The sequence below is a fragment of the Ostrinia nubilalis genome, chromosome 17, assembly GCF_963855985.1.
Source record: "Ostrinia nubilalis chromosome 17, ilOstNubi1.1, whole genome shotgun sequence".
In the NCBI taxonomy this organism is placed as follows: Eukaryota; Metazoa; Arthropoda; class Insecta; order Lepidoptera; family Crambidae; genus Ostrinia; species Ostrinia nubilalis.
In genome coordinates, this window is record NC_087104.1 from 8494665 (window position 1) to 8514064 (window position 19400).

At 34.7% G+C, this 19400-nt stretch overlaps 2 protein-coding genes and 1 long non-coding RNA gene across 4 annotated transcripts; 1 reads left to right on the forward strand and 2 right to left on the reverse strand.

Moving 5' to 3' along the window:
* Positions 1-316: 316 nt before the first annotated feature.
* LOC135079709 (holotricin-3-like) lies at positions 317-2082 on the forward strand. Its single transcript, XM_063974318.1, has 3 exons — positions 317-388; positions 1223-1262; positions 1528-2082. Exons 1-3 carry the CDS (start codon positions 377-379, stop codon positions 1980-1982), a joined length of 507 nt encoding a protein of 168 aa, XP_063830388.1. The 5' UTR covers positions 317-376; the 3' UTR covers positions 1983-2082.
* Positions 2083-6164: 4082 nt separating this feature from the next.
* LOC135079710 (uncharacterized) lies at positions 6165-7675 on the reverse strand. The gene is made up of 2 exons (XR_010258876.1): positions 7604-7675; positions 6165-6427 (listed from the first exon to the last, which is right to left on the reverse strand). It is a non-coding gene; the product is annotated as an uncharacterized LOC135079710 (long non-coding RNA).
* A 1056-nt stretch (positions 7676-8731) lies between these two features.
* On the reverse strand, positions 8732-12670 carry LOC135079711 (putative mediator of RNA polymerase II transcription subunit 26). Of its 2 annotated transcripts, XM_063974320.1 has the most exons (10): positions 12607-12670; positions 11824-11863; positions 11225-11725; positions 11096-11134; positions 10728-10769; positions 10410-10607; positions 10217-10262; positions 9558-10180; positions 9225-9267; positions 8732-8846 (listed from the first exon to the last, which is right to left on the reverse strand). In XM_063974320.1, exons 1-8 carry the CDS (start codon positions 12622-12624, stop codon positions 9583-9585), a joined length of 1482 nt encoding a protein of 493 aa, XP_063830390.1. In that variant the 5' UTR covers positions 12625-12670; the 3' UTR covers positions 8732-8846; positions 9225-9267; positions 9558-9582. The 2 variants fall into 2 exon arrangements, with proteins under 2 accessions (XP_063830390.1, XP_063830389.1); XM_063974319.1 differs by having other exon boundaries at positions 9558-10262.
* Between the last annotated feature and the right edge of the window lie 6730 nt (positions 12671-19400).

Here is a 19400-nt window from a genome sequence, read left to right on the forward strand (position 1 = left end):
TTTATTAAAGTTTCAATTAAAAAACTATATATAGCGAACGCTCGCGACTTCGTTTGGGTTAAGCTTTTTCTTCAGCTAACTTAACTTTTGCTGTAAGATTAAAATGGATTTCATCACATTCATTTTTAATTAAGATAAATGTTACGTTAATGAAACATTGTTATATAATTTTGTGATAAACTTACGGACAAAAGTAGGTAACTATATTTTAGTAGAGACACCAATACAACTGTTTCATATTTATAAACAAAAGCCGGTGGGGTCAAGCGTTCGAATTCTGGAGATAACAAATCGTATATAAAGGTTTGTAGCATTATCTTGTTACAAAAACAAACAGACAGTGTGTGTAAAAGTATTACTTACTCCAGAACTAAACATGGCATTCAAGGTGAGTTCCCATTCCTAATATACCTTATTGATTCAGTTAAATGAACTTTAGTGCTGATTTGCACCAACTTACTTTAACCGTAACTATAATAATAACCGTTGCTTTTTATGAGTTTGACAGATTTTTGACATTTGTTAAAGTTAAAGTAAGATGATGCAACACTGCTTAGGTTAAAGCTTTAATTAATTAAGACTTTAAGACTTAATTAAATTAAACTTAATTGGCCTACTTACTTACAGTACTTAGTTTTGCAATTGTTGTACTCTTTATTTATAAAAGGGATACCTAAGTTTAAGAAATGTAAAGTTTTATCGCACTTCCATTTATTTATTTATTTGTAGAGCAGAGAGTACCTAATCTTAAATTGTTTATTTATTTAATTTAAGCTACATTTATCAATTTGGTAAAAAAGATAGTAAGGATTGTGTCAGTATCCTAAAAATAGTTTCAGGAAGAACTCCATCCATCCATATTTCCCTGGTAATCCTCACAGTTTTTGAGGGTCGAACGAAATCCTTGTGAGCAAATCCGAAGGCAAGCCTAAGTGGATAAGACTCCGTGGAAAATTATTTAGTAATTATTTATTTAGTCCATAACAATAAATTATGTCATCGACGTTTATTTACTACCAGAGGTTATCGCTGTTTAATAATAAAATAATAATATGTCTGTCTTACATTCAGTTGGTACCTATTTCATTTGTAAAGAGATTTTGACCAAGAAACTTCTTTCTCTTTGCTCTTTTGTTTCACGGAGAGAAATATTTATAAACCTTATTATTTATATTAAGCCAATATTTAAGTGAACACTATTTAACAGTTTTTAAATTTTCAGATTGCTTGTGTACTGTTGACGTTGGCTGTCGCCTGCTACGGTAAGTTTTTTACTTTTATCCTAATACTTATCTAACCTTAATTGTTTACCTACAATTTACACATTATTTACTTTACTATAATAAAACTCTTTACAAAGAATCCAGTTTTGTTTACAAGATAATATCGATTTAGAATTTTTAAATAATACATCAAACCTTGTTAATACCACAAAAAGTTTGAAAACGAAATCGTACAGTTAAAAACGAAACAAGTAGTGAAGGTTATAAAACCTTAGTATTTTAAACTTCATTTTCTTTTAACCAGGCATGCCTCACTACGGCGGTGGCCCCGGTAACGGCGGATACAACCAGGGAGGCCAGGGTGGATTCGGACAAGGACAGGGTGGATTCGGCCAGGGAGGACACAGCGGACAAAGTGGATTCGGTGGTCCTCAGGGCGGCTTCGGTGGTCCTGGATCACAAGGTGGCCACGGACAGGGAGGATTCGGACAAGGTGGTCACGGACAACAAGGATTCGGTCAGGGTGGTCACGGACAACAAGGATTCGGTCAGGGTGGTTTCGGTCACCAATCCGACCAAGGATACGGCCAGGGTGGTCACGGACAGCAGGGCTTCGGTCAGGGCGGTCACGGACAACAGGGCTTTGGTCAGGGCGGTCACGGACAACAGGGTTTCGGTCAGGGAGGTCAAGGACAACAGGGTTTCGGCCAGGGAGGTCACGGACAACACCACGGAGGCTACCAGGAACACGGCTACTAATTTGGGACTATTGAGCAATTGTATTATCGATATGTGTTGATCAACTGAACTAAAAAACTTTCATAAAAATGATTTTTAAATAAATGTTTAATCACAATAACTTTCATTTTTTTTATTTCGTAGGTAAATGAGTAAAATATAAGCAATAATGGAGAGTTAGTATAACTTATCAAACCTTATTCATAAAAAGCTGGAACTTCAGATCATTCCCTTCTATGATAGAATCTGAGGCTGGAACAGTTTAAATTAGCACACCTAAATTAACGTAAAAACTCATTTGAATTATAATTAACTATCCATTCCTATCCTGGGTTCAATTTCCAGGTATTGCACAAAATTGAAAATCAGTTTTGTGTATCAGGTAGGTATTCCTACTTTTTTAGGCTTGAATCGTTCTTCAATAAATATTTAGGAACACAAAGTGATTTTCCAATTTTCCATGCTTTAGAGGGCACCTAATACAAATAGAAGAATTAGTAATGATTATAATGATTAATTGTTTAATCATCATTATGCGTTTCTTGTAATTGTAACTAATGTGGGAGAGCACCACAATACATACGCGACGGATGCGCGTGCGCAATCGTCAGCCTAATTGGATTCCTGTTAGTAGTGTGTTATTATCTCATTTACCACACGCATGTATCCTGTCGCCAGGTATATATAAAGTGTATCACAGGTTAAGCTACAATCTATTATCATTCTTCTGCTATAATTTTAAAGGTTAGCGCAATTTCATTCTCAAACCCTGTCCTGTTATCCCAAGGATTAAAATGGCACGATTTGTGGTAAGTAAAGATCTAATTACTTAGGTAGTTTAGAACGTCTGAAGTTGTAGACATCGTTTTTCACTGAGTTTTCATTCAGGAAAATCTTTTTCATACAGTGAAAATCAAATATTTCAAAAAGGGGTATGCTAGTCCTGTTTTGAGGTTTTTATCTTGAGCGTGTTCATTTTCTACTTAGGTATGAAATTAAAGCTTATGCGTGCTTATTTTCTACTTAAGGAGATGAACTTATGGCATTCGCCATAGTTTTATTCAATAGATCTTTTTCATGATTTGCGTTAGATACGACAAATATCGTTAGTCATGAAACTCGATCATTTACTTAAAATTTTCCACTATCCACGAATTTCAGGTTTTCCTCACATTCGCCGTGTTACTCCTGGTCACCATTTCAACAGCTGCTGAAGATTCCAAGCCACAGGGTGATAGCGCACCTACAGAACAGAAAAAAGATCTGTTCGCCACCGTCGCACCTTCCAAAGATGGTTCAACCACCTCTGATGGCCCGAAGACTAGCAGTAACACTTCTAGTGCGAGCACCGATGACGTGTAGTGCCTTGTTTACCAAGTTATTACGTCATATAGTAATAATAATGTTTACCAAGCTAAAAGTAAATGGACAAAGTGTTTACTGGTTGAACATTCTAAGGCTGGCTGGGTTACACCATCTTACTTTAAATATAACAAACGTTAATAGTCTTTCAAACTCCATACAAAATTCACCGGTTGAGATTACAGTCACTATTAAATTAAAATGATGCAACTCAGCCTAAGATGGACTTATGTAACTTTCATTTGTTTGTTTTATAGATAAATTGTGAGAACAAATAAATACTTCCTTGTCACTAATCTCCACCAAATAAAGAAGTTGCTGATATTGAATTGATTAGGAGATTAGAAACCCTTTTTGATGTTTAATTAGGGTTTCTGATTTCTCGACCTATTTTTTTTCTCGAGTTTCGAGAATTCTCGAGGCAAAAGTCTCGAGTTTTCTCGGGTCTCGAGTCTTTTAATGAAAACTGCTGAAATCGGTTGAAATTTAATAAAAACACAGGTTTTTTAATCTAATATACCTACTCTTAATGCACAACAATCAATATTAGAATTTAGTACCACTTAAAATAAGTGGTAAGGTGGTAAGGAAAGAAACAAAAAATAAAATCTTCTTTCATAATTAATATTAACTAATAATCATAACAAAAGTCATAAAGTCGCGTGTACTTTAAGGATAAATAACAATAAAAATCTGGAGCTACAATTGAATCACTTGTTTTCCAAAGAACACAAGTCCAAATAGCAAAATTACGATATTTTTTTTTATAAACAAAAAAAAAACTTTTTAATAAATTTTTAATTTTCTTAAAGATAACGACTTGAATAAACTTTACGAGGAGGCACAAGTACCTAACCTAACAGACAGTTAACAAATTTTTCAGTCTTTAAATCAGTCAGAGTTAAACATTCGTAATAAATATAGCATACTCGTTGGTGAACATTATTACTTAGTTTCGATTGAGATTATTACTTGCAAATCAAATCAGTTAAAAAAGTAAAGACTAGGCCAGTCTAAAAGCAACGTTAACCTATTAAATACACTCGGCATCAAATAAATCGCACCTCCCGCGACAAGCACTTATCAAACGTATGCATCCCCACTTCCCACCAACATTGGTACCATTTGAAAGCCTAGTTATAAACTTCATTTCATTAAAGGAAAGGTTTTTACCCCAAAAATGTGTCTTTACAAGGATCCAGAGTCACTTCTTCAAAAAATAGGTAGTTACGCTATAGCCATTTTTTATGACTATAAAACTGTTAAGTTGGGATTAATCGCTATCCATCTGTTAAAGAGGACACGTGAGATCTTTATTTGGTTTTATAACCATAAAAATTGGTCTAATTGATCCCAGAGGTGAGCCCAAAGTGAGGTCTATTTTCAAGTCACATTTATGGTATATGTTAATCATTTATTTAGAAATGAAATGTATTTTTCTTTAAGGATATTTATTGGGCTTTCAAATAACACCAATATTGTTGGGGTACCATAATTGTGTCAGAAGGAAATCTTTAAAGTTCGCGTCGCGGAAGGTGCGGTTTATTTGATGTTGAGTGTAATTAAAAACTTAATTTTGTCTAAGAAAGTAGGCTTTCAAGAATATTAAAGCTTCAAAATCGAAACTCGAGAATTCTCGAGCTCCGGCAATTTTTTTCTCGTCTCGAATGAAGCCAAATTTCTCGAGTTTTCTCGAGTTCGAGAAAGCTCGAGCAGAAACCCTATGTTTAATTAACTTTATTATTTTATGATTTAGCATAGGTATACGAGTGCATTGAAAGTATTATTTATTTTAATCTGGATAAGAATTTCATTCTATACTACTGTCAAAAAGATAGAGTCAATCATCTCCAAACAAATTGAAGTTTTAACTGAGGTGAACTGAACTATACCTAATCCCTAATTCAAAATGAAAGCATTTTTTATTGGAATCCAACCTGGAACAATATTTGTAATATCTCTCATCGAGTATCATCTAAAATTCTAAACGGATTAGGAATACTTAATAAGATACTTGAAAAGAGATACTGACATAAATGTGTGGAGAGCCTAAAATAAGGCCTGTAATACCCTGTATTTCAGGACTCTAATGCCCGTATTCACAAACATTACTATGAGGTCTCATAGTGTGCGTGGACGCACAGGCACAGGGTCACACATGAACCAATCACAGAGCTCTATTCAATGCTGTGCATTCGATTTCCTACTTCACTTAAGCAAGTATCGTTTGTGAATACGGGTGTAAGTCCCACCACCCGCATAAGTAGTTTCTTACCATTAGCTATTTACATAAGTAAAGTAACTACATAAATAATTTGTAGCTCGGACCACTGTATGATTGATTACCTACCTATATGTTTTGGCTTGTTATCTTCCAGTGCGATAAACGTGACCCATATTGTAGTTTATGTTTAGGGTCATATGACACAATTTTATAATAGTTAGAATTATAAGCAAGGCCTTCTGAAGTTGATATTAATTTCATCCGGGTCGTAAACAATTGAATAAGTAACTCTATCTTAATAGATCATGTAGAGGTACCTACCTACATAAGTTACGTAGATGTCAATTTTAACTGAAGCTTTTAATGTGCAAAATAGGACTGAAGCTTTTAATTTGATCTTGAAAACATCTTGACATCTTTCAGTTATTTTACTAACTTTTTAAATATTTTGTTTCTAATAAAATAATTGAAGTATTTGTGTGTTTATTCTTGAAATCAGTCCAGTGGTTTAAAACATGTTTGACGAGTCATCTCTCAACTTGCAAACGTTTACTGAAAAGTCTGAGTTAAGCTGGCGCTGCTAAAGGTACCTTCAATGTAATGAGAAAAAAACACAATTTGGAGCTCCATTTATTTGCTTCAACTACATAAATAATATTAATCAAGCTTTGGTCGGTTTCATCTTCATATTTCCAGAACGTGATACAGTTGTTAGTTAATACCCTCCAAGGTCTTGGAGTCCTTTGGCGTCGGGCAGTTTAGGGACGTCGGGCAGTTTGGGCGCGTCCGGCACTTTGGGCAGATCGCTGGGCGGCTTGATGCCTCCGGGGAGGTCGAGGCTCACCACCGCTGACGCCAGCATCAGTAAGCAGACGAAGATCTACAAACAGATTGTAAGTCAATGAACAGTTTAACCATCTCTATGGCCTAGTGGTAACCACCTGTTTCAGTCCCAGAGGTTCTGGGTTCGATTCCCAGTGGGGGTAGTTTTATGTGCGCCTGACTAGCTACCACCATTTTACCTAAGTCTGTTGCCATAACAACAATGTATAGAATTGTTGTGTTCTGACAGTTAAGTTAGTGTGGTTGAGGATTCCGGGTGAAGTTCGCTTCCACCGTAGACCTGATCATCACTTTCATAAGGTGATAAGCAGGTCAAGAGATTCCTCATAATGTGTAAAAAATTAGGGATGATCCAAAGTAACAGATGAAGAACTAGGTTAATATGACATTCAATAAAGGATAGTTTTCCTCATCGGTGCTCGCAAGACAATTACAAATGTCATTGTTGGTGAGTAAAAGACAATTATTATTAAACAATGCATTAATAACCTATTCATTAAAATAGTAGAAACTGATTTTTCTTATTCTAATGAATAGTTCTACAAGTCGGTAATATTGTTTTTCTATGGGTGTCTTTAATTTGGCTGTAGGTGACTTGGATGTGGGTTCTGGATATCTCATTGTTACATTAATTTATTTAATTTCCAGAGTAGGTCCTCAACTATCAACTATCACGATTGCCAAGTAGTCAGTCTACTTCAAGACAATCATCGAATATTTTGCGTTTGACATGTTACAAAATATAATGACAATAGTTAGTAAAAAGTTTGACCTAAGTTTATTGTAAGCCTAGATGTAAGTAAGATCATAAATAAATAAACTCGTATTAAAGGTAAATCAAAACCATTTCTGCTAACAGTTGGCTAAAATACTGTTTTTCGTAACGCCGAATTTTACGAGACATAATCAAAATCAAAAAATCAAAAGTATTTATTCAGTTTAGACCTCAAGTGGCACTTATGAACGTCAAAATATTATTATAGAAAATAATAAAAAAAGAAAAGGTAGCCCTTATGGGGCACTTTACATGTATTGTCTTCTTATCTTTTGGGCCCTACCAGCGCTTCGAGACAAACATATGGCAAGTGCTGAGAAGAAACGCGGGAACAAACTCAGTCACCACATGGATCGATGGATCTGTGCGCCTTAGTTTATGTTGTGTTTAAATGAAGTAAACTCAAAAATAAAAAGAGAAATATGATAAGATACTCACCACAACCCGAGACATCTTGGAGATTAGCTGATAAAGAACTAGTGGCTAGCACTTCGCAGCACACTTCTTATACCCATCCATTACCCATGCTTTTTCCAGGAGACATTAATTAATACACAATAAGAGTAGTAATTAGCACAAAAACAATACAATTGCTTCGACAAATAGTGGTTCATGTAGGAACATGGTTATTAAGTATAATGAATTGATAGATAGATTTATGTAAAAAATACATAACGTAAAGTAATGAAATGTAAGTAACTATCCAACTTTGTTGGGACTTGAAAATATACAAAATCCTCCGAAACTGCTCCACATTAATTAATTAATTACATTTAGAGATCAAACTGCAGACCCTAAATAGAAGTTTCAGTGGTAGTTAAATATTCGTGTGCAGAATCATGTCGATGTCTATTTAACAAACTCATTTCGTTAATGTCTCTGGGAATTGATCTCAAAGGCAATACTCGTAGGTACCATAAGTAGCTAGGCAGGTATAAATTTTATTCATAGTTAATATTAAATGCAGACTTTAATTGTTTGATGTAGCAAAGATATTAATCATCTCGAATGGAACTGTAACTTTTGTAGAGCCTAAATAATATTTAAAGTTGTGATGGTACTGCGTATGTAGTTTATGTATAGGACGCAGAACAGCGTGTTGGTGTCATCTGACAATACCAATCAAACCAATTACAAACTTAACAATAGAAGTTACATTTCTTAATTGCCTAATTAAAGGCTGCACGTGCGAGTTCACGCGTATTCTTCTCATTTAATATTCTTAATTTAATGATAATAGCAAAAAACATATTTTTATATGCTACAAATCGTACAGAATAATGAGTCATCAAAATCCGTTCAGTAGTTTTTGCATGAAAGAGTATCCTCACAAACTTTCACATTCAACATTACATTTAATGATTTTAAGCTATAGTACAAAATCCACGGATTTGTGAACAACAATTTAGGCTGAGTTGCACTATCTTAATTTAACCGTAACCCATAACCGGTGTTTTTGTATGGAGTTTAACAGACTTTTAAAAAACCCTCTTTCACTAAGCTCTCAATTTTTAAGTTTTGGTATATAAATTATAATGGAATAATTTCAGGAAGGTAAAAATAAAGTTTTTGTTGTTATAAAATATAATAATTTATTTCCTTACAACAGGAACAGTGAACACTTATAGCTAATTAGTTAATTTAATTATTAATTAATAGTGGGCAGGCTGGCCATTTGAATCTGTAAAGAAAATATTGAATTATTTACGTGATGAGATAAATAAGTGAAACTGGAGGTCGTGTGAAACTGATTAAATATAGGTCTATGAAACCAAATGATTATGCTCGATATAAGAACTAGTTAATCTAGTTTTGATAAAAAAATGTAAGACAAAAACCGAGGTTCTCAGAAAAGTTATTATGCGGCAATATAAAAATATAGCCGAATAATACTTTAACTTACGTATCTAGTGATTACTAATACTATATTTTTAAAAAGAGGCTAAGGCTATGACCAGTAAAGCACAAAGTGGTTAATAATAAAATTTAACCTTCAGAACATACAGGACCTCTACTATAGGTAAATACAGCTGAGATAAAGTATACGGTTACTACTCACATTGGTTATATTGGGGGTAGCCTTTGGTAGGACGATTGCGGGCCTGAAAATATTAAAAGCATTAATTTTTAATCTTTTTTAGCAAGTATCAATAATATAGAGTCATTCTTATGTTCATGTAGTCATAATGGTTAAATAATAATAGATAGGCACCATATAGAGTGTAAGTAAATCGTATTGGCTAATCGATTTTACATAGGATGTAGTAATGGGTCAAAGGGTGGCTTTAATATCAGCAATAACAATACTAAATAGTTACTCTACAGTAATTTTGACCGAAGAAGCGGTAACCTTAATAGAAAGTAGCAATATAAAGTCAGAAAGCATGTGTACCTTGGTTTTGGTTTTAATTTTGAAGCTATTCTTGGTCAGCCTGGTTCACAGCTTGATTTTCTTTCTGAGCAGCTTCTTGGTTCACGGCGGGGTTTCCAACTTGGGGAGTGTTTTGTTTAACGGCTTGGCTTGGCTCTTGGTAAGTTCCTTCGTTCACCTTGTTTCCAGCTTGGTTCCAGGGTTGGTAAGAGTTTTGGTTACCGACTTGGTAAGCGTTTTCGTTCACGGCTTGGTTTCTGGCTTGGTTTCCGGCTTGGTTCCAGTTTTGGTAAGTGTTTTGGTTTGGAACTTGGTAAGCGTTTTGGTTACCAACTTGGTAAGCGTTTTGCTTTGAAACTTGGTAAGCGTTCTGGTTAACGGATTGGTAAGCGTTTTCATTCACGGCTTGGTTTCCAACTTGGTTCAATGGTTGGTAGGCGTTTTGGTTACTGACTTGGTTAGCGTTTTGGTAACCGACTTGGTAAGCGTTCTCGTTGACGGCTTGGTTTCCAACTTGGTTCAATGGTTGGTAAGCGTTTTGGTTGCCGACTTGGTAAGCGTTCTGGTTAACGGCTTGGTAAGCGTTCTGGTTAACGGCTTGGTAAGCGTTTTGGTTACCGACTTGGTAAGCATTTTGGTTCGCGGCTTGGTTTGGAACTTGGTAAGAGCCTTGGTTCACAGCTTGGTTTCCGACTGGGTACGAATTTTGGTATGCGACAGGGCTTACTGAAAATAAATGCAGAGACGATTAGTTTTCTCGATTTAAAAAAAAATTAGGTTACAAATGAAAGCATTCGAAAAAAATGTGTTTTGGTTAAAATATCTTGAATAATTTGAGAGGGAAGTATACTATACTATACATTGTTCACAGACCTTGGTTTGCGTACTGTTCCTTGGCTTGAGGTTGAGGTTGAGCTTGAGGTTGAACTTGAGGTTGAACTTGAGGTTGAACTTGAGGTTGAACTTGAGGTTGAACTTGAGGTTGAACTTGAGGTTGAGGTTGAGCTTGAGGTTGAGATTGAGGTTGAGCTTGGTTGGATTCAGCAATGACGTTCTTGGCAAAGTTAGTAACTGCAACGAAAAAAAGCATTTAAACTCACAGCCAAATACAATTAGAAACGTAGCACCAAAGTCGATTTTAACATAGCAAAAATATTTTTAACTTTTTTGCTACATGTTTCCGTGACATACCATCGCTTGCGTAGTTTTGCCAGGCCGTAGAGGTTTCCTCAGCTGTGGATAGAAGAAATCTTTCTAAGTATTAAATACAAAAAAAATTGTTACTTTTTTGCTTATGTTATTAGATGACTGACACTTGCCGCCAAGTTCGTATTTACAATTAATGTCCATTAAAAAGCTATTGTATTTTAAATATTAAAGTTTCATTAGTACAATCTTTCAAGAAATAATTTTAAAATGGATTGTATCTTTCGTAGAAAAATGTAACAACATAAGAAATATTCGTGTTAACTACATACCTAGTTGTCTGTCTTGTATAAAATATATTAAATTGTAAATATGAAGTTATGTAAATAGGTATTTAAAGCTTCTTTAGTTACCTTGCTGTCCTGTGTAGCGATTTACGTTCCAATTTTTACCTGTATAAAAAAATAGTAATTAATAAAAATAATGAATTGAAAGTTTCAAAAAATATTTAAATGCATTTATATGCTCAACATAATGAATACCTTGCCATTGATTCACTCTTTGGGAGCCTTGGATGGCAGCATTGTTCAGGTTATTCAGGTATGAGGCTTGGTTAGCAACGTTGTTGACGTTTTGGTATGAGGCCTGGTTAGCAACGTTGTTGACGTTTTGGTATGAGGCCTGATTAGCAACATTGTTGACTTCCTGGTTGGCAACGTTGTTTGAGTTTTGGTATGAAGCCTGGTTAGCAACGTTTTGGTATGAGACTTGATTGTTATTCACATTTTGTTGGGCTTGGTTAGCGCCGTTATTTACACCTTGATACACTTGGTTAGCGATGTTGTTTACGTCCTGGTATGAGGCCTGGTTAGCAGCATTGTTGTAGGCTTGGTTGTTGTAGCCAATGTTGTTCACTCCTTGGTTGGCAACTTTGTTTAAGTTTTGGTATGAAGGCTGATTAGCAACATTGTTCACGCCTTGTTGTGCTTGGTTAGCGTTGTTTAGACCTGACCCTTGGTTCCAACCTTGGTAGCCATTCCATTCTGGAAAAATACCATAAATATAACAAAGGAACGATAATAATAATAACATACGATAATAAGTTGCAAATTGCAAGCAACAATTATATAAATTAACGTACCTGGCCTCGCCGAGCAGGCAACAATAGTGCAAAGAAGGATCTGAAATTGCAACAAATATTCGGTCAGGAACTAACAAACAAATAATGTAACTTCTACATATAACTTTCTTTACAAGTGTGAGTGCGTTATCCTTCATTATCGCTTCCAGGAAAGCTACTCGTTAACTCATCAGGTACAGTCAACAGCAATAAGTCGATGATTAAAATTAGAAATTCAATAGACTAATGAACGATATTCGCGTTAGAACTCTTATCTGTAGCATTGAGATGATATTAAAGTAGATTACCTATAAGTACTACGCTACTAACAACATACAGTTTGGACGCAAACTTCGTACATCATTAGTATGAGTTTTTGATTTTGATCTTCAACTTTTGCATTTGACTGTACACAAACTGCGTACATGACATTGGGTGGACATTGGCTTTAGAGTGAATTTTTGAAAGGTATTTTATTTACCCTTGTACTTTAAGGCAGGCATTAGGGAAGACCTGGTTAGGACCAAGTAAAAATGCGATTGTGATAAAATATTAGTACAAGTCAGTTCCGTTACCCTTGTGGTAAGCGAAATATGCTTGTGTTACGAGTGGGTTCACAACAATAGTTCAAAAGCGCAGCGAGGATCGAACCTGATCCGACACCGACACCATTGGGCTAGACCGGTGGGTGGTGTCTATGATGCAGTCTATTTTTATAAAATGCTTATACTAAGGCGCAGAATATTACAGAACTCGAAATATTAGTAAGTACAAGTGATAAAAATAAAAGCAAGTGATACTTACTACGGCGAAAGACTTCATGGTGGAGCTGGTTGTACCTTTGCTTGCTGTATGGAGCTTGGTGATGGGCTACTGGTATCCTTGCCTTTTATACCCAGTTTAAACCATTTAAACTGATGTTTGATTACCAAATATAGCACAAAAATAACAGATGTTCTATAGAATTTGGTGGATTCCGCTCCAATTGTGTTTGATATTGTTTGTACATAAATTATTAATTGACGTGGATTAACGTTGCCGTTAAAATACCTACCCAACAAAATATTTGTATTGTGTGAGCGTCACCAATTCTAGAAATGTAGATGCTTCAGTCATTCTCGTAGTTACGTAAGTAACGGTGGTGTCCGCGGAAGACCAGTGTCTTCACATGCTTCTAGCAAGCTGAGCTAACATGAGCTTGCGAACATATTAATTAAAAAATAAATTGTTGTACATGTTAATTGAAACTGTTATTGATGATGCCTGTGTGTGAAAGAAAAATAAAGATTTTTTTTACAATAAACAATAGAATTAAAAAAAAAAAAAATATTTTAATCATCATAAGATGCAATTGTTAAAATGAGCACTATGTTCATGAAGATTTTTCTTTAGCCGAAGTAATAAATCTCTATCACTATACTACGAACTACGATAGCGATCAACCCAAACACGTTCAGGTTCACTGCTGGAAAAAGTCCTCCTCCAAGGATTTCCATTGCCTGTTGTATATTTTCATAGCTTCGTTGCCCTCATCCAGGCGCTTCCTGTGATTTTCACAAGTCCGATACAAAATTAAGGGTGTATAGTGATTACATAATCATCGCTACATACAAAAGAGTTCAACGCATTAGCAGATACACACAATATTACAAAACTTAAAAAAGCTTGTAATTATTGTGCAAATAAAGACTTTGAATTGATTGGAATTAGGGTGCGATCATATTATGTACCTAACATTTAGATCTAGACACGCGGCAGCATGTCAAGCCAAATTCAAGTAGAGGAACTAGCTAGCCAGCGCCGAGTGTAATATTACATGAACCTTTTGGTGCCACTTTAGACCCTTCTCTAACTCAAAAACCTCTTTAACATAATTTGTTTTACGTTGTCAAATCAAACTTAAACGCATTTGCCTGCAAAAATCGGTCAGAGAGAGGACTTACAACTCAGATTATATCATTATACCTACATTTTTGTTGCGATATCGTTCTTAGGTTTCCGAGGCTCTTCCAAACAGTATCTTAATAACTATCTAGGTTGTCAGAGAACTCTAAAAATATTGCATTTTCGGAGTATTTGTAAAACTGTAGGATTTTTTGGGTTTTTACTGTTATTTTTACTTTAAATCATTACGTCTTAGGTCATCTGTACAAACATAATTTCAAGGTACAAAATTATAAAATTGAAAATTATATAATGCTAGCTAAATCATAATAACATAATGTTTGTACAACTGAAGTAACATTAATGTGACTAATTCCGTTATGGCTAACTAAAATATATTAAACAGAAGCTACTAATAGAATCTGAAGTCATCGCCATGTTAATCCCATTCATTCTATTTTAGCAGAAAAAAATCCCATGACTTTAAACTGTTTGGGACTAGAGTTGCAGTGAAAAAAAAAAAAAGAAACAGTTAAATTGTAAACGTGTGTTTTATTAGAATGCTTTCAAAATTTGTTGTGGGGTTCCGAGAATGTGATGCCAGTCTAGCAGCATGTGTAGTTCAGGTTACGTCGCATTCAGGCATCTCGAGCCATCGCATCTGTAAATAAATAAAGTTTAATTTGTTAAAAATTATTGTATGAAATATTTCGTTGGCCTAACGTTGATGGAAACGTTTAAAAATTATGTTTTCTTCTAAGCAGCAATCTGACTCAAGTCTGCCACTCTGAATCTAGTACACACTGTCAGCGTCAAACAGTTCGTGAGACCCACAGTAGCCAATAAGGTTGAGTTGCACCACTTAACTTTGACCGTAAATATATCGATAACCGGTGCTTTTTGTATGGAGTTTGACAGATTTTTGACGTTTGTCAAAGTTAAAGTAAGATGATGCAACCCAGCCTAAGTTTGCAACACGTCTTTGTTACAATAATTGCAATAAGGTTGTGTTATCAATTTGTTTGCCACTTTGGATGTCACGAACTATTGATGCTGACTGTAGGTAGACCTTAAAGTATTTTTCGGATCTTTTTTATACAAAAAAAAATATTTATATATAAATAAAATAAATATAGATAAAATAAATATTTAAAACTTTTTATAGTCCCAGGGACCTTGGACGTACCTTGTGAATTATAATGTTCCACGAAGACGGGGTCAATATCTGTAAAAAAAATATTAAAATTCATATTTTGGCTCACTCTTTTGGCCTTTCACTAATTTGTATACATTGTTAAATAATTAGATACAATACAACGAATTACTAGGTTACTTTAAAATAAATAGTGAGACGAGTAACAAATTCAAAAATAAATTACTTACTAGGAGTTTGGAATCCGCCTTGGCTATCTATAAACATAAAGAAACAAAACAATGAGCTTAATACTTAGGTACTTGTAGGGCTGATTTTTCAATCGTTGGATAACTTTTATCTGAAGAATAAGTTAGGCACATTGACAGTTGTTTTAGTATGGGAAATAATTTTTCATATTATGTCAAAATGACAAGGTTATTCTTCAGTTAAAAGTTAACCGACGATTGAAAAATCAGCCCTCAATTGTTTAACTACAAGGTTTAATTTTTGTGTGTCTCATTCTTATCTAGAAATTGAACCTAGATCTACGAATGGAGAGATTTGTGTTTTTGAGCCACATGACTGAGATATAAAATATTTTTGGAAATCATAAGAAAAGTACGATACCGTATATTTGAAAATAAATTAAAATCACTTACTGTCGTAGATGCTGGGCTGAGAGAAGGCAGGGTCAACTATAAGAAAAGAATAGAAATCACAACACAAACCAATTTTAGTCCTTCAATCTCATCTCATAAAAACTATATGTAAATTAGGCTTTCTTCAGATACAATCCTCAGATACACAATAGCGGGTTCATAAAATAGAATCTTGTTGGTTCTCTTTACAGTTTTAACCAACTTACACTTTTAATTTCTTATGAGAAAATAGAGTTAACGGTTAAAGTTCGGGCAGTAAAAACTTTAAAACTTACTTGGGTTTTGGAAACCGCCTTGGTTCTGATCTGTTGACAAAAAAAAGATGTTTCTAAGGTGGGTAATTACTAGATTACATGCGAGTGAGAAGGTACCTCTTCTGGAGCATTCGCATGTAATCTAACGATGCAAGATTTGATTTAGAACTTTATGTAGAGCTTAGCGTAAAAAAAAAAAATTGCTTCTCGCAGAGCTGAAAAATGGAATCTCGCATTGCAATATATGATCTAGGTCTAGCCCTTAACTCAGCTAGTGTATGAGGTATGGGAGTGGCACGGAAGGGGTGATTTTGATATATTATGACGTCACAGAGCATACAAATCTGAAGCCTAACTGAAGTCTCGATAACGTTCGACGTCTCAAAAACACCCTCAATCATGCCGCTCCCTTACCTCAGACTGATTGAGTTAAGTGCTAGACCTGTACACACGGCCACACTGTTAACTATCCATTTCCGTTTTTGCTCTCGCTCTCATCAAATGGCGATTCTTTGGGATAGAACGAGATGACATGACAGGCAATGGATAGTTAACACTGTTGCCGATGGTACATACGAATACTCTAGGATGAAGGAGCGTACTATGAAAGATTCGTAATCTCAATTTGCATTAAATATCAACACTTCAACAGGTTAAATTTTTCAAAATTATTTATACTTACTGTCGTAGATGCTGGGTTGAGAAAAGGCCGGATCAATAACTGTGGAACAATGATTAAAATATTAAATAAATGAGGTTTTATGATGGTGAGTCCTATAAAATCGTAGTAGAGTCTATGGATAATTTGAATTCTAGTGCCTCTATGAAAAATTTATAAAGATCATGTTGGTTTGTTAAAAGTCTAGACAAAATAACTTCGGTTATTGAATTTTATTTATTTATTTCTTTAAAAAATTCTGTTCGTGGCCGCGCACGTTTTACATTTTTTGGAAAATAATTCTAATAATTCTAATTATTTAAGAAAAGATCCGTTTTTAAGTTTTGCTCTTAACAAAAGAATTAATTTAGCGATTAATCTTCCCAAACCCATTTACCAAAGAAAACGCCTGTTACTTACGGGCTGGGTCCACAATGTTCACTGAAAAATTAAAAGATTAGATGATTATAAAAGTAGGGTTACAAAAATAAAACGTATAACTTTAGTTCAGTGATGTGCAACATTTATTTTTTTATTTTCTTAATTGTGAAAGTTAACTATATGTAATAAACATCCGAGTGAGTTTAGTATGTAAGTACTAATGATATGATGTACTAATTTGATGAAATAAAGTACCTATTTATTTCTTTGTGTGTATGTTTACTTACCGGGCTCTTGAGCGGCGACCATCACCATCAAGGCCAATGAAATAATCTGTAAAAAAATAAATAAAAAACACTATAGAAAAAGCCATTTTACTCTAATAACAACAACAACAATCAGCGTCAAATAGTTTGGGACACCCAAAGTGGCCAAAAAGTTAACAACACAACCTTATTCCAATTGTAACAAAGCTTAAACGTGTTGCTAATCCATCCCAAAAAAGAGGTGTGTCGCGAACTTTTTGACAGTATTTAACGCTGATTGTACTTAGGCATACGATATTATTACTGACCGCTGCATTGGGCAATGTTATCAACATAATAATCTCTGACGGATAACGCAATTTAGGGTTTAGTAAACAATTTGTTCCTTTCGTTTGTCCCCAAGAAATTTCATTACCAAAACAGGATTTTTTCTTTCAACTATTATATGTACGAGTATAGCTCATACTTAAGCTAGTGTATTATTTTTAGGCCAAGTTCACACGATCAGCACAGCATGGAATAATGTAGAGCCATCACCATTACTTACATTCGAATCTGAGTTTCAGTCTCATAAGGCACAAAAAGTAATTATTAGGTAGAGTTTGTGCGTAATCGTTCTTGTGAAAAGGTGCTAATATTAATATAGTTACATATATTTTATTTACTTGCTATGACGAAATTAACACAGACATTTCACTGTTCCGTTTCAGCAGTGTTTGATTGCGTTATCAAGTAATATAGATATTGGAATCAATATTTATCGTAACTATACAGGTATGCCATTGCTTCGTCAACACGTTGTGCATAGTTATTTTCGTGTCCTACTTACCAAAGCTGCTTTCATTGTTGTAAAAATGTACTGCACTTCACAAAAATCAGTTGTGTACTAATAAAAAAAATTTGGATGTTAACCTTTTAAGACTAAAGATAACTCCTCGCGACCCGCGATTAAACATAGCTAAGTACACATTGATATGCGAACTGAATTTTTTATGAGAAGTATGAGAACACATTTTCCTTACACAATTCCGCTTAAATACTCAATGTTTGTAAACATTGCCTCGAATGTTATTTAAAATCTCTTGAATGAAGTATTTGAATTGAGGATAATAAAGTATATTTTCACAAAGTCTAATAAGTACCTAGTTCATCTAATTAGTTGGGTTCATTAAAGGAAAGTAAAATTGGACACTTCATGCCGCTCCATCCTATGAGTGTTTCTTAAAATGTTCAAAGAAAAAGATCAACACAATGGCAATATGAAATGGAAAGCAAATTTGATATTTCACACCTACCTACCTTATTTTACGTATTTACTTACTTCTCACTTTAAAAGAGAAAAAGAAAAATTGTTAAATGTTCACTTATTTTCTAACTTCTACAGTCTTATTTTTAAAGGCTGGGTTTCACCGCCAAGCCAAGCTTTGACCTTGACTATGACGATGACCGTGTTTTTGTATGGAGTTTGAGAGATTTTTGGCGTCTGTCAGGGTTTGGGGTGAGATGGTGTAACCCGGCCCAAGTTGTCATACAGAAGAGCAGTCTCATTCTAACACAAGTTATACAAACTTAAAAGGATGAGACTCACAATATCATTGTTAAGACTTTTATCGATATTTATCGATAAAAGTCTTAACAAATAATTTTGAATTTTTTTTTTTAATTTTTCATCTATCTTTCTAAGATTTTCATCTATAAAGTTACGTTCCTACCTTACTTAGCATGACGTTGAAGTTTTGTTACGTGAATTAGGTCACAGGCGCTTTAGAACTTCACTTGTCTCTAAACATGATCGGGGTAGGGTCCTACGAGGGTGGGCTACATGACCTTTTCGCCTTGGTTTCGACATCATCTAGATCACGCATAGATATGCGAAAATACGAATTTTTTTGAAAAATCTTTAAATCGCTTAAAGAGGTCAGAGGGTTGGTCCTACGGGGCTGAACTACATGACCTTTTTTTCTCGGTTTGAGGTCCCCAATACGAAGACAACAAATAAAAGAGTTATCAGTTTCGGGAAAACATTTTTAGCGCCACGTCCCGATTCCTATACAGTGGCCTAAAATTCACGTATTTATTTTGTAAATCATTATTCAAATCCTTATTCACGAGTCCGATTTTTGGGGAGATGTGATTATGAAATAATTGCCAGAGTTAAGTGTTTATGTGTGTATGTGCTTTAAAACTGTATTGGTACCTATATTTACCCATCTGAGAGTACCCACCTACCTACATCAAAATGCTCCAATTAAATTAAACAGTTAAATCGTTCATTCCTTCGTTGCAGCCGAAAGACGTCCACTGCTGGACAAAGCCCTCCCCCAAAGTTTTCCACAAAGACCGGTTCTGTGTCGCTCGCAT